Source organism: Cryptotermes secundus, unplaced genomic scaffold, assembly GCF_002891405.2.
Source record: "Cryptotermes secundus unplaced genomic scaffold, Csec_1.0 scaffold181, whole genome shotgun sequence".
Classification (NCBI taxonomy): domain Eukaryota; kingdom Metazoa; phylum Arthropoda; class Insecta; order Blattodea; family Kalotermitidae; genus Cryptotermes; species Cryptotermes secundus.
This window is the reverse complement of record NW_019723906.1, coordinates 1,895,897-1,909,588: the sequence shown is the minus strand read 5'-3', so window position 1 is coordinate 1,909,588 and position 13,692 is coordinate 1,895,897. Positions and strand designations below refer to the sequence as shown.

Genomic DNA, 13,692 nt, shown 5'->3' with positions numbered 1-13,692 from the left:
TATGTGAATAATGTGCTGTATTTCAAGATGTAAAAATAGATAAATAATTCAGAACAATGAATATAATTTAAATTCTTGCTTGATAATTTATGCAGACCACCTGTTATTGCTAGGGTTGTGGTATCAAGGAGGTCGTGATGGATTTATATTGGTTGCACTGTTAGGACAGTGGACACATGGAATGCGTACACAATTTTGGTGGACAACCTCTTGCCTAACGTCCGCTCACAAGCTATAAAAATAACTCAAAAAGGGATCCTAGGGCGAAGGACTGCGAAGGTAGGTGGTAGATGGAAGTGGCTGCATTTAAAGGGGAGGGGGGCTTTGGTATCAGGAGTGTTAAACGTAAGATTTCACTTGCTGTTATGTAACAGGACTGCTTGATAAGACCGCATCATTTCCTCTTCCTATCAACAGAGAAACAAAGACTTGGAGCCCTAGGCATGTACTGATGTTCGTGGTGGGATTAGGAGAGAATCCACGTAGTTGAGTCCGTATTGTAAAATGAAGTGGGGCTAAAAATGACGCTTTGTACACAGTGGGATTCCGAGATGGCGTTCGGCTGTGTCCCTTGTTAGGAGTGAGAAAATGAATCTGTAAATCAGTGATTATCTAAAGGTATACGACAGTGGCCGATGGAGTAAAAGTACTCGTAGAGATATTCCTGCAACAGGCCGTGGAGGCCCATAGGATTGTGAGATGTTGAGGTTCCTACATTTTCTCTAGACAATCGGCTCAAAGATGGCGGTAAGGTTGTCAGCCCTAAGCGCCGGCCGCCCTTTACCCCCAAGAATATTCCAAGCATATTCCTGGTACTCATTTCTCTTAGAGGCTGAGTCGACTCCAGGGCCATAGTGCGGCTGGAAAATTAGGTCAATTGAAAGAAATCCAATGACCTCATCTGAACTTGAACCCGCAACCTTCCGGCTTGTAGTATAGTGCCTCAACCAACTACGCTACCACGTGCCCCCGACCGATTGAGTATAGATCTATAAATATTTACCTTACATGTGCTTCGTTTCCAGAGGTATGTTTCATATATATATATGTGTGTGTGTGTGTGTGTGTGTTGTTTCGGGACACGGCTCTAATCCTTCTTCAGGCGATTACTTATTATTATACAGAAAAACAAGAACTTCTGGGAAGAGCCCATCGTCTACTTTCCTTTGATACTACACAGACCGCATAGAAAAAGGAAACAAATAAAGGGATACACAGACCCAGACAGCAAGGCGAACTCATAAGCCTAACAAAAATGAAGGGATATACGCAGACAGATGCACAGACAGCAAGATCGGTTCGGGTCGGGTAAATTGCAGCAGTCATTCTTTTTCTCTGTCTCACGGCTCAGGGAATCATGCAACAATCTCAGATGGTTTCATTATCCTCGTAACAGAAATTAGGCGGGATACACAAGCACAAGAACCGCCTCTGTGGTCTACTGGTCAGAGTTCCTGGCTACAGAACCAGAGGTCCTGGTTCGATTCCCGACACTACCAGATTATTTCTGAGAAGTAGTGGGTCTGGAACGGGGTCCACTCAGCCTCGTGATGATGATTGAGGAGCTATTTCAAGGAAATAGCGGCTCCGATCTAGAAAACCAATATTAACGGCCGTGGGGATTCGTTGCGCTCACCACGCGACACCCTCTATCCGCAAAAGTTGGCACTAACTTCGCCGACAAGCGGCGGTCGCTCGGTCGGTATAGTTCGCTTGCGGACTAAAATATCACCGAGTTTGTTCTTTGTAGACAAACAGAAGGACTTTATTTGGGATCATCAGTGTGGGCTTCGACGTAGCAGATAAACTACAGATTAGATCTTTTGCATTCGTCAGATATTGGAGAAAAAATTGGAATACACGTACATTGAGACAGTACATCAGCTATTCATAGACTTCAAAATATCCTGTGATTCAGTTAGGAGGGAAGTATTGTACAATATTCTGATGGGGTTTGGGATAACAATGAAACTAGTTAGGTTGATTAAAATGTGTTTAAACGAAACTTATAGTAAAGTCCGTATAGGTAAATATTTGTCTGATAAATTTCCTCTCCAGAATGGTCTAAAACAAGGAGATGCTTTATCGCCACTCCTTTTCGACTTTGCCTTAGAATATGCCATTAGGAAGGTCCAGGGAAACCAGGTGGGACTGAAATTAAACGGGACACATCAGCTGTTGGTCTATGCCGATGGTGTGAATCTACTGGGTGATAATGTAGATACCATAAAGAAAAACACACAAACTTTAATTGACACAAGTAAAGATGTTGGTCTAGAAGTAAACACTGAAAGAAAAGCTAAGTATATGTTACTGTCTCGTCACGAAAGTGCAGGGCAAAATCAAGACATAAAGAGAGGAAACAGATGTTTTGAAAATGTGGCACAATTCAGATATTTAGGAACAACGATAACAGATCGAAACTTGATTTAGGAGGAAATTAAGAGGAGACTGAACTCGGGTAATGCTTGCTACCATTCAGTCCAAAACCTTTCGTCTTCTCGTCTGCTGTCCAAAAACATAAAAATTAGAATATACAAAACTATAATTTTGTCTGTGGTTCTGTATGGGTGTATGGTCTCTGACATTAAGGGAGGAACATACTGAGGGTGCTTGAGAACAAGGTGTTGAGGAGAATATTTGGACCGAAGAGAGATGAAGTGACAGGAGGTTGGAGAAAACTGCATAACGAGGAGCTTCATAACTTGTACTCTTCTCCAAATATAATTAAAATGACGAAGTCAAGGAGGACGATGCGCGCAGGGCATGTAGCACGAATGAGGGAGACGAGGAATGCGTATAGGATATTGGTGGGAAAGCTAGAAGGAAAGAGACCACTGGGAAGACCAAGGCGTAGGTGGTTGGACAATATTAGAATGGATCTTAGAGAGATAGGATGGGATAGCATGGATTGAATTGATCTGGCTCAGGATATGGACCAGTGGAGGGCTCTTGTGAACACGGTAATGAACTTTCAGATTCCTTAAAATGCTGGGAAATTCTTAAGTAGCTGCAGATTCGACTTCTCCTCAAAAGAGGCTCAGCTCCATAAGTAAGTAAGTACACTAACAAAAAGCAGATAGATAGATAGATAGATAGATAGGTAGATGATCTCAGCCTCCTTTCATAAAATAAGGAAAGTAGGCTTATATAGCCTATGTACTCATAGAATGGACAATGCCCAACTTAATTTTCAGACTGTAGACACAAGTCAAGGTTTCCAAACAACAGTAATGTAGATTAACTCATATGTCCCGTCAAGGCCACCCCCCTCCCTTTTTCCAGGCCAGTACGGACTTTTCCTTTTCAACCTTAAAAGCTTCCAGTGTTAACAGTGAACGGGTAAGATGAGCAGTAGAAAATATTGTTTTCTGAGCGGTATCGCCGTTTGGTCTGGTATATGTTTACTGCCGTCTCTCCGATACTACGGTAAAAACTACCAGACTGCACAGCTCACATCCAAGAAGACAATACTTTTCATAGCCACCACTGTTATAGCTCTTATCCCATAAACAGTGCTACGTTCGAGCAGTGCACACAGGAAGAATGGAAGCTGGTGTCCTTCGTGTGGCAACATCGATCTGTATCACAGTACCGTTAAGCTAGTGCGGGAATACAATTACGGGCTGCGGTTAAGACTAGAATGGGAGAACAGTACTGTAGCAATGACACCTCTTGCAAAGTACACATGTAAGACCAAGAAGGTAAGGGAAGGAAATGGTTGGAACTCGCTTATGGTCAGTGCTATTCTTTGGTATCAGCGGCACTCAGCCTTCGCATTCTTCTGCCGCAGTTCCTGTAACTGCTTTTGGAATTTCGACCTTCTGGCCGCTGTTTGGGAACCACGACACTACAGTACCCACCGACCAGGGATCGGCACCGACGCAGCAACATCGCGAGCAGTTGGCGCGGTCGACAAGCGAGTGTCAGCAGCAGCACACGCGCGCCAGCTGTACGCACAGTAGCAAAGGTTGGTTGTTGCGCTGAGCCCCACCCCCCAGGCCGTTGGGAGGGGTGCCAAGAATGACTCAGTGGAGCGCAGTAATGATAAGGTGTCCCGTACGTTGGAGACGGGCCCCCTCATTACACGACAGACACCAGTGTCAAGTGCTGTGTTTGTGCCTCAAGGAATACTCAAGAATATTCGTCGATTTCTTACTCCCCGCGCAGGTTGTTTGTGTTGTCCTACATGACGTAGCCACGAAGTTGTTAAGACTGCGTTACCGGCGTACAGTGTCAAGGATTTTGTGCAGGCTATGTAAGACGAGATAAGTTTAAAGGACAATATTTTTGCCAACTTTATCGCCAATATTGTTATTGAGTGATTAGTTTAAGCTGTCATTGCCTGTTGTTCTCTATTCGCTGGTCTGTTTAATTACGAAATAACTAAAAAACACACACACAAACAAGTGAAGTTTCTAATAGGATATCAATACGTCCACTCCGAATGAAGACATTCACGAACAGTGACGTCATGAAATGAGTTCGATTAACCGTATAATTCACTTCAGTGTGTAATTCAAGAACCAGTACGGGCAATTAAATTAGTGTATGAACCTGCCCTCTTAGAGCTGTGCTGCTGTGACTACAGTAATTTCTATTTCCATTGACCAAAGCCTTGAACTGATGGTTTGTTACTAGGAGCCGAGAAGTTTTAAATACACTTCTGTTAGTTTGATGTGCATCAGTTAGAAGTCAGAAGAAGTGAATTATGTACTGGCGTTAACAGATAAACAAGTTGAGAAAAACAAAGTAACCAAGATATCCTACAATTAATCACCACAGATATGTTATCATTTATGCAATAACTGTTAATTAGAATCGTACATCATCACTTTGAACAGACTAGTTTTTCCTTAATTATAATCTGTATTCGTTTTCCATGAGCGACGGAAGGTAAACATCGTAACATGAAAAGCATGTTAATTCGTTGCACCGAATGACAGAGTATAGCAGTCAGCATCGGCTCTTGGTTACGTAATCAATCATTCTAACGGCACAAAAGGTGGAAGAGATCAGATACTATCTACTTCGTCCATTAGACTGAGAAGTCGTGAAGGAAACAAGATAGCATCGTCCCGGGACTGTTGTCAGGAAGTGCTCTGTTGATGTCGCATGTTGTAGTCTGTTCCTATATGTTTAGAAGTGCAGACAGAATGGCAAACGAGAATCGCCGATGCAGATCTGCTGACCAGAGTCGCTCGGGTCGCGCGGTGATTCTGGTGCAAATCATATCGTGGTGTGCAGTTGGTGCTCTGTTAATACTTCGGGGTGTTACCACGCTAACCAGTGACGACACATTTTCTAGCACGGGCAACAGGATCTCATCTGTGTCAGAAACTAGCAGGAATTTTAACGGCACGAAGAGCGACAGAGAAACAGATGGACCTGAAGGTAATTTGATACTAAGAGCCTCTCCATTTAATGTATTGTATTGGACCAAATATGTTTAAGTTCCTTGCTTAGACCTAAGTGTACCTTTGCTTTCGCTTATCGTGGTCAATTTGGGAACGACGATAACTAATCAAAATCTGATACAGGAGGAAATTAAGAGGAGACTGAACTCGATTTCTGGCACGGGAAAGAGATTTTCATCTTTTCCGCAGCGTCAAGACCGCCTCTGGGGTTCACCTATCCTCCTCTACATGGTACTATGGATACCGGGGGGTTTCCCCGGGGGTACAGTAGCAGAGGTGTGAAGCTGACCACTCACCTCTATCCAATGCCAAAGTCAAGAATGACGGAGCTATAAATCCGCTCCCCCATACCCCTTAACGGGGTGATGCTAAATTATCAATTGCATTGTTTTCAGTATATATTAATGACGGAAAGTCGAAGGAAGTGGTAGTAGCCCATTTTAAGGCACTTTCCCAATATTTCCTGCGGAAATTTAGAGAAGCCACGAAGTGAATAGTGCATAAAATTATATTTTGACGCCCCCCATATGTCGAAGCCCAGTGACAATTTACTCCCTCCTTCGTTGAGATACAAGTATGCAGAACTATAGAGACTGAATATTTTGCTTTAGAGAAAAGATGATGGTGTACGATAAACTGTTAGAGCGAAATTTGCTTTGCGTTAGAAACAGAAGTAAGTGATGCCAACCTTGTGGAGTATTTTCACCAAGCAGTCTTCAATGCAAGAATGCTGTCAGCTGTAATTTGAAGTTACGTCCTTCGTTACTTAAAAGATGCAGCTGCCAACACTAACAAAGGCCTTTTACGACAAGTACATTGAGCACTCTACATAATTTTAATTTAAGTAGGACGTTTCTTTTTTGTCGTGAAACATGAAGGAATGTACTGCCTTCTCGTTTCACGAAAAGGATTCATGGTAAGTTGTTAATAATTTTTGGAGAATACTTACAGTTATACACTAGCGATTCTAAATCTACAGGATGACCCAGGACAAAAGATCAATATTATGGGAGGCTATAATATCGGTCATTCTAAGCAAAAAATTGTAGCATCCTATTCCGGACGGTTGCCGAGATAGAGCTCTTTCACTGTACAGTACATTGTACCCTGTACATTTGAGCAACACGCCATGTCCTCACATGAGTTGGAAAGTGCGTTGATGTTGATGAAATTTTCGAAAATGTGTTATGCTAGGTAAACTGTACCAACTTTGTCACTTGAATAATAAATACTGGTGTTAGAAACGTTCTGTATGGGTGTGAAAATTGGTGTCTGACATTAAGGGAGGAACATATAATGAGGATGTTTGAGAATATGATGCTGAGGAAAATATTTGGACCGAAGAGAGATGAAGTGACAGGAGGTTGGAAAAAACTGCATAATGAGGAGCTTCATAACTTGTACTCTTCTCCAAATATCATTAGAATGATCAAGTGTAGGAGGATGAGGTGGGCAGGGCATGTAACACGAATGAGGGAGAAGAGGAATGCATATAGGGTATTGGTGGGGAAGCCAGAAGGAAAGAGACCACTGGGAAGACCAAGACGTAGGCGGGTGGACAATATTAAAATAGATCTTAGAGAGATAGGATGAGATAGTATGGATTGGATTGATCTGGCTCAGGATAGGTACCAGTGGAGGGCTCTTGTGAACACGGTAATGAACCTTCGGTTTCCGTAAAATGCTGGGAAATTCTTAAGTAGCTGCAGATTTGACTGCTCCTCAAGAAGGGCTCAGCTCCGTAAGTAACTGAGTATTAGAAACAGTACGCAATATCTCCTTCTTATCAAGAATCTTGGAACTTTACAGAGAAATAGCTGTATCTCAGAAACCTTTCGGAATTGGACACGTGTACATATACACTTTTTTTTTTTGTTTAGAATGATTGATAATATGACCTCCAAGAATATTGACCTTTCCTCCTGGAAAATCCTGTGTATACGTATGGGGATACTTAAAACGTTATAGTTGATGTTGAAATTTATTGCTGTCTTGAATGAACCACGAGCGTATAAACTTCGGCTCAGCATTTGTCTGGCATATTCTTCTATCGTGCGCCAAACTGAAATAATTTTGACAAAACTCATTCTTTGTTAAAGTATATTCCAAAACAATTCAGTACAGATATTTTATGCACTTTAGGAAGTCTAAGATCAACTGTATTAACATAGAAATGCTTCGCTTCGTTGAGTATTACCTAATAATTATTGTCGTCATCAACGCACCACGGTACGCTACGTCCTGAGTGACGAGTCTGAGAACATATGAACACGTTTTTAAGATATTCATAAATATTTGTCTTTGGCATTGCACTTTTCCGCGTTAGAACCGAGTCACGTATCTAACACGTGAAAGTACATGGCGAATGCTCAAACACACGGAATTTCCTCTGATAACTGTTTAGCCTTCTGCCCTTGTATTCGACAAACACTCGTGGCCGTGTACTGGTTCTGTGGCGTGAAACTTCTTCCCTCGTGTTTCATAAGTGCATGAAAAACGATAATCGGTCAGCTTGCAAAAAATTCCCAGCCTCTTATCGAACCTGAAAGTTCTTTCAGTATTCTATAGAGCATCGTCGCCTGTCCTGAGCCACACGAATCCAATCCACACCTTTACATTATGTTTATTTAATGTTCTCTCAGGGGGGCCTACGTCTCCCAGATGTTGAGACTAAAATTCTGTGTGCATTCCTCGCATCCCGTCTCATACCTCTTAATTTGAGCGCCCTATTAATATTCTGATATTACTACTTAAATGCAAACAAGGGATTTTCACGATCTATAAACACAAATATACCTAATTGAACTTAATCTTGGATATAGTATAAAGTACACAGTCTTTATGAGTGGCAAATTATTGTTATGGCTCTACAGCCCTTTGTTTGGCCTTGGCCACTTTTCCAGATTCTTGGTCTTGTACATAGTCGGTAGGACTCCTTGGACGGGGGATCAGCCAGTCGCAAGGCCGCTATATACAGACAGAACAACACATGACTTAAGTGGGATCCGAACTCACGATATCGACATACGAGGGAGCGAAGAAGTTCGTGCCCTAGATTACGCAGGCGCTGCGATCGGCAAGGGCAGCAAATGTGATTCCGTAATAATAGAACCTAATAACTTACGCAAAATCAAGTAAGTTCACAATCTCAGATTAAGCCAGATGCGCCATCGGGCATGCGTCATTGTATCAGCGCCATTAGAAGGGATTTGAGCGAAATTCGGACCATTATGTATTTACGACTTGTATACAGACAAATCTGACGAGAAAGGGCAGGCATTATATTCGACAAATAGCAAGTCAAGGGAATTTTTATATTGAGAGATTGTTGAAGAAATACAAAGTAGTTACACATTAGGTAGGACCATAAAATTACACGTGGAAAATATTGTCATTATTTCAAAAATAATAAATAATGTTAACTAACAAATATATTACTAGATTATTTAATTACAAACAAAAATTATCTTTGGATTTTAACCATATCCAAACAGCGTAGTTAACAGCTACAGTTTACGGTGTTAACACTATTAATTGATTTTTGGTAATTTTTCATGTAAGCCTGATATTAGTTGTGTCCGCAGCTTCGCAAACCTACCATATCTGCCCGAATCTGCTAGCATTCTTTCGGGATTCATAAAAATTTGTGGAATTAGGTTAGTGTGGCTATTTTGATAGTTCTCATTCGTTTGGTGTTGACAGTCTCATGTCTAGTAGGAGAAATTGTCGTCCCTGACCGGTAAGGATAGAGACATCTTCTTGATTTGGCAAGACCTGCCTTTTCGAAGTACAGGGTCCTGTTGTTAATGACATTTTTATCGTATCAGGTATTTGCATTGTCTCTATGATTTGAATTAAAGATCTTAGTTTCCAGATCAAAAATCTCCTTTTCTGGAGTGAGCTGAAACGTCACTACATGCGTTTTTTTTAATTCGCTTATTGGGGGTTGGAGTCCAACTGGGTCCACTCGGCACGGCGGCCACTGATTGGCCTATTGTAACCTGCCCCGGTTGATTATGATCATGGAGAATTTGGTGTAATGAAGATTGGCAGGGGAAACCGAAGTACTTGGAGAAAACCCGCCCCAGCGCCACTTTGTCAACCACAAATCCCACTTGACCAGATCCGGGATCGAACCCGGGCCGCCGCGTTGGGAAGCCAGCGACTAACCGCTTGAGCTATGGCTCGGCCCACTACATGCGTTAGTCAAATCAAAGTGAAGTAGTGTGCATTATTAGTTTGTTTGTATATGCGTGTTTTTTTATCCGTGATAATATGAAAGTGCTTTGTTTGCAATTTTATGCGGTTCGTTGCCCTTAATATTTTTTTTCCCTTGGCACTACAGCCCCAGTGGGCCTAGACCTACCTCCATGAACTTCTCCGTTCACTTCGGTTTTTCTAGATCTTACACATTCGGTAGGACTCCTTGGGCGGGTGATCAGCTCGTCGCAAGGCCTCTACCTGTACACAAACACAGAAAAACGCGCACACACAAACTAAACATCCATGCCCTGAGTGAGATTCGAACCCACGATCCCGGTTTCCAAGAGAGCGAAGACAGTACATGCCTTAAACCGCTCGGCTACCGTGGCCGGCGCCCTTAATATTTACGTACTCCTATTGAGATAGTGCTGTAAGTCTGTTGTTCCAAAGAAATTTATGAACACATACACGACATTGCGTAGTAGTGAAAAAATGAGTGTGCAGTTACAATATTACACTTCATGGAGACAATTTGCCCTTTTTAAATTCGTTGCTTGCATATGTATATACATTTTACGTAAAAATTTGACCGCTTAATGAACTCTATGTTGGGTCATATTAGCGCATACCTTGCGCGGTTCTCAGACGTTGGGCCTTAGGATATAGGCTGTATTCCACTTCGGAAATTGATGAAGCGATCTTCAGGTCTTAACAAATTTGTAGTTCTTTTTCCTCAATTCTGTAAATTACCTGAGTGTACTTCGTGAACTCCAGGTAAACTATGGAGAGGTTATGTGCCTGCACAAGTCGGCATCTCATTTCTGTTGTCCTCGAAATGTTAATTCCAGACCGAATGCTGTAAGTATTGTGTAATATTTTAAAAGAAGGCTTATATTTCCTTCAAAATAAAAAATTGATTATATTACAGTTCATTGATGCATGTAACTCGAATTATGAAATGTGCAGAATGCTGTAAAAAGATATCCCTGTAACAGACCGTGGGCCGGTCACGGTAGCCGAGCGGTCTAAGGCATGCACTATCTTCGCTCGCTCGGAAGCTGGGCTCGTGGGCTCTAATCCCACTCAGGGCATGGATGTTTTTCTGTGTTTGCCTACAGGTAGAGGCCTTGCGATGAGCTGATCACTCGCCCAAGGAGTCCTACCGTATGTGTAAGATCTAGAAAAACCGAAGAGAACGGAGTTCATGGAGGTAGGCCTAAGCCCACTGGGGCTGTAGTGCCATTGGAAAAAAAAAACAGACCGTGGAGGTCCATAGGGTTGTGAGACGCTGCGGCTCCCACATTTTCTACACAATCGGCTAACAGTTTGCGCTGAGGTTGTCAACCTTGCGCGAACCTAGGTTCATAGAGCGTCTATAAAGATTAAGTAAATTGAAAAATCCAATAGCCTCATCTGGAATCGAATCCGATACCTTCCGGTTTGTAGCATAGTACTTGAACCAACTACGCTACCGCGTGCTCGCCCTCATCCCCTGCAGAATATGGTATCAAAATTATAGTCTTTTCTACTATGCACATTCGTAAAAAGAACAGCTCTTGAGAGGCGTACAGTTACTAGTTCCGTGGTGTGATTCCGTTGGCTTAACTGCACCAGATATTCGGATATATAGGCACAGTTTGACATCTTAACTTATTTACTTATTTATTTATGTAAATTTAAGCAAAGAAGCTACATCGGACATTGCTTTGATATAAAAAACGAGAAAATCATTTCCAAATAAAAACTGAGAGCATTGCAAGGAAGAAGAGCAGATGACCCGAAGATGAATGTAAATCGTGTTAATACCTGATGATGACCGAAAGGCCGAAACATGCAATAAAAGTAGTGTATGATATGTTTTATAAAATAATTGTATTAACGGAGCAAATAAAGAGCGAATAAAATTAAGATGGTGGCCGGAAAGCAGAGACATTTGCGCAAAGAGGTGTAGTCTGTAATAAATCCTAATGGAACCCAGTAGGCACGCTTAAAAATCAGAGGAACAATATAAATTCTACCTTGTTGAATAAATTAAATTCCGTAATGTCATCGTGTTAATATACAAACTTCCACTTTCTTTTTTAAGGTACAGCGGAAAAAGAAGGAATTGTTGAACACAATTCAACATCCGCAGAGACAAAGAAAATGATGCGCAGTCCACACAAGGGGTCTAAAATCAACCCCACGTCAGCCATTTTGATAACAGTGGGAACAACGATGTTGGTGATAGGGCCCACTCTGCTACTTGCGCGGTGTATCGACACAAGAAGACAAGGCCGGCAAGCAGTCAAGTTTTGGAAGGTAAGGCACTGTCCTTGTACGTATTATGAAAATTCAGCTAAGTTCCATCCGCTCTACGAACCAGGACGCGTCAAATTGTGTGTACATAACACCACAGAATATGTAAGTATATAAGATCTAAAAGTTTGTGACAGTGGTACATCAGTACAAATATTATGTTTCTGGATATTATCCATCGTCCTGACTTTATCTGAAGCCTCCGTCCTGTTTATTTTTCAAAACACAACATTTCGGAGACTGGATTCTGTCCCCGCATTCAGGTAAACCTACTCAGTTGGGACAAATCGAAAGGGCTAATCCCTATCTCCAAAGGTCCGGAGATAAGGATATGCATCTTTTCACCAATCTTCATGAATATTTTCTTCATTCGTCTATTACCTTTCTCTTAAATTAAGTTTGAAAGAGTGTGGACAGCATTAGGCGACCTTGCCCTACTACAACGCAACATGTCGTTTTATGTAACAACTCACACGCCCTTCCAGCAGTCTTCGATGTTGCATGTCAGTAACTAAATGTCCATTGCAGAGTCCCTGAAATCTAGTTTATGTGACCCTGTATCACGTTATACATTCATTCAGGGGCTTATGTACAAGATTTTCAAGTGTTTCTTTTTCTTCCTGACGATCGTCGTTTTACACCTGACACTGGCCTCTAGTACAGCAAAATCTCGTGTCTTCTGCTATCTCTGAGGCCACTTTGACCAACAAGGCCCAACAATTTGCAGACCTTTCCTGTTTTGGTCTGGTATGCTTGTCCGAGTACATGCTTGGTTGTAGCTTATCTTCTTGTGCTATTATTGCTATTGTTGTTATTATTATTATTATTATTGATTGCAGTATGAGCAGTAATAGTGGTAGTGGTAGTAGTAGTAGTAGCAGTAGTAGCGGCAGCAGCAGTAGTAGTAGTAGTAGTGGTCGGATATTGTCATATCGGTAATAATCTTCACTCGTATTTCGGACGTGTTCGGTAAAATCTCACCTGAGGTTTTTCGTCGCATTTCTTAGTGTCTCCAGGAAAATTCCGGGAGACCACAATATGCAGGCAAGGACCGCTTCCTTCTAAATGCTTTCCAGATCATCACTCACCCATCGTTCATTCATTTGATGCCATATCAGCCTAATCTAGCTGTTGATATCTTCGTCAAATAGCGCCACAAATAAATATTCACGTGTCCGGGGTTCCGTGACCACAAGTAACGCGTTCTGGATTGGATGATTGGATTTATTGACACCTTATTTTACAGTCACTCTTAATTACAATGAATTGCAACAGCTCACAGTCAATCTACTGCCGATGACTCGCTCCATTTTCGTTCTCTTGTCTCAATTCTCTCACAGCTTCTGAAATCAACTCACTGAACTGAACTACTGAACCGACTCAGCGTTCTCACGTGTCCTCCCTTTATAACTTCGGGAAGAACCGAATAGAGCTCACGACCTCCAACATTTCCTCTGTTATTGTGTGTTTATCCGTTGCTGCGGAAAAATTGTTTAGCGAGCCGTTGTCTAGCAGTGTACGTCTGCTGTGCTTCTCTGACTGCGCACTTCCGTCTTTCAGGTGTCAGGACACAATACAAGAATGAAAAATAAAACTCATTGGCTTTTAATCAGCAAGCGAACTAACCGACCGAGACACCGCCGCTTGTCGGCGAAGTTAGTGCCAACATTTGCGGGTAGAGGGTGTCGGGTGGCCAGCGCAGCGGATTCCCACGGTCGTTAATCTCGGTTTTCTAGACGGTCATGTAACAATAGTAATAACATTATCGTTATTT

At 42.1% G+C, this 13,692-nt stretch overlaps 1 protein-coding gene across 2 annotated transcripts in view; it reads left to right on the top strand.

The window, feature by feature from the left end:
• The first annotated feature begins 3,342 nt into the window (after window positions 1–3,342).
• Window positions 3,343–13,692, top strand: part of LOC111861995 — a 43,132-nt gene continuing 32,782 nt past the window's right edge. Inside the window, exons 1-3 of one of the 2 annotated variants that reach the window (XM_023847013.2) lie at window positions 3,343–3,704; window positions 3,794–5,394; window positions 11,707–11,921. In XM_023847013.2, the coding sequence (XP_023702781.1) occupies window positions 5,109–5,394; window positions 11,707–11,921 (501 nt within the window). In that variant the 5' untranslated portion in view covers window positions 3,343–3,704; window positions 3,794–5,108. Of the gene's footprint in view, window positions 5,395–11,706; window positions 11,922–13,692 lie in introns of both variants that reach the window. The other variant, XM_023847011.2, reaches the window with a different exon arrangement.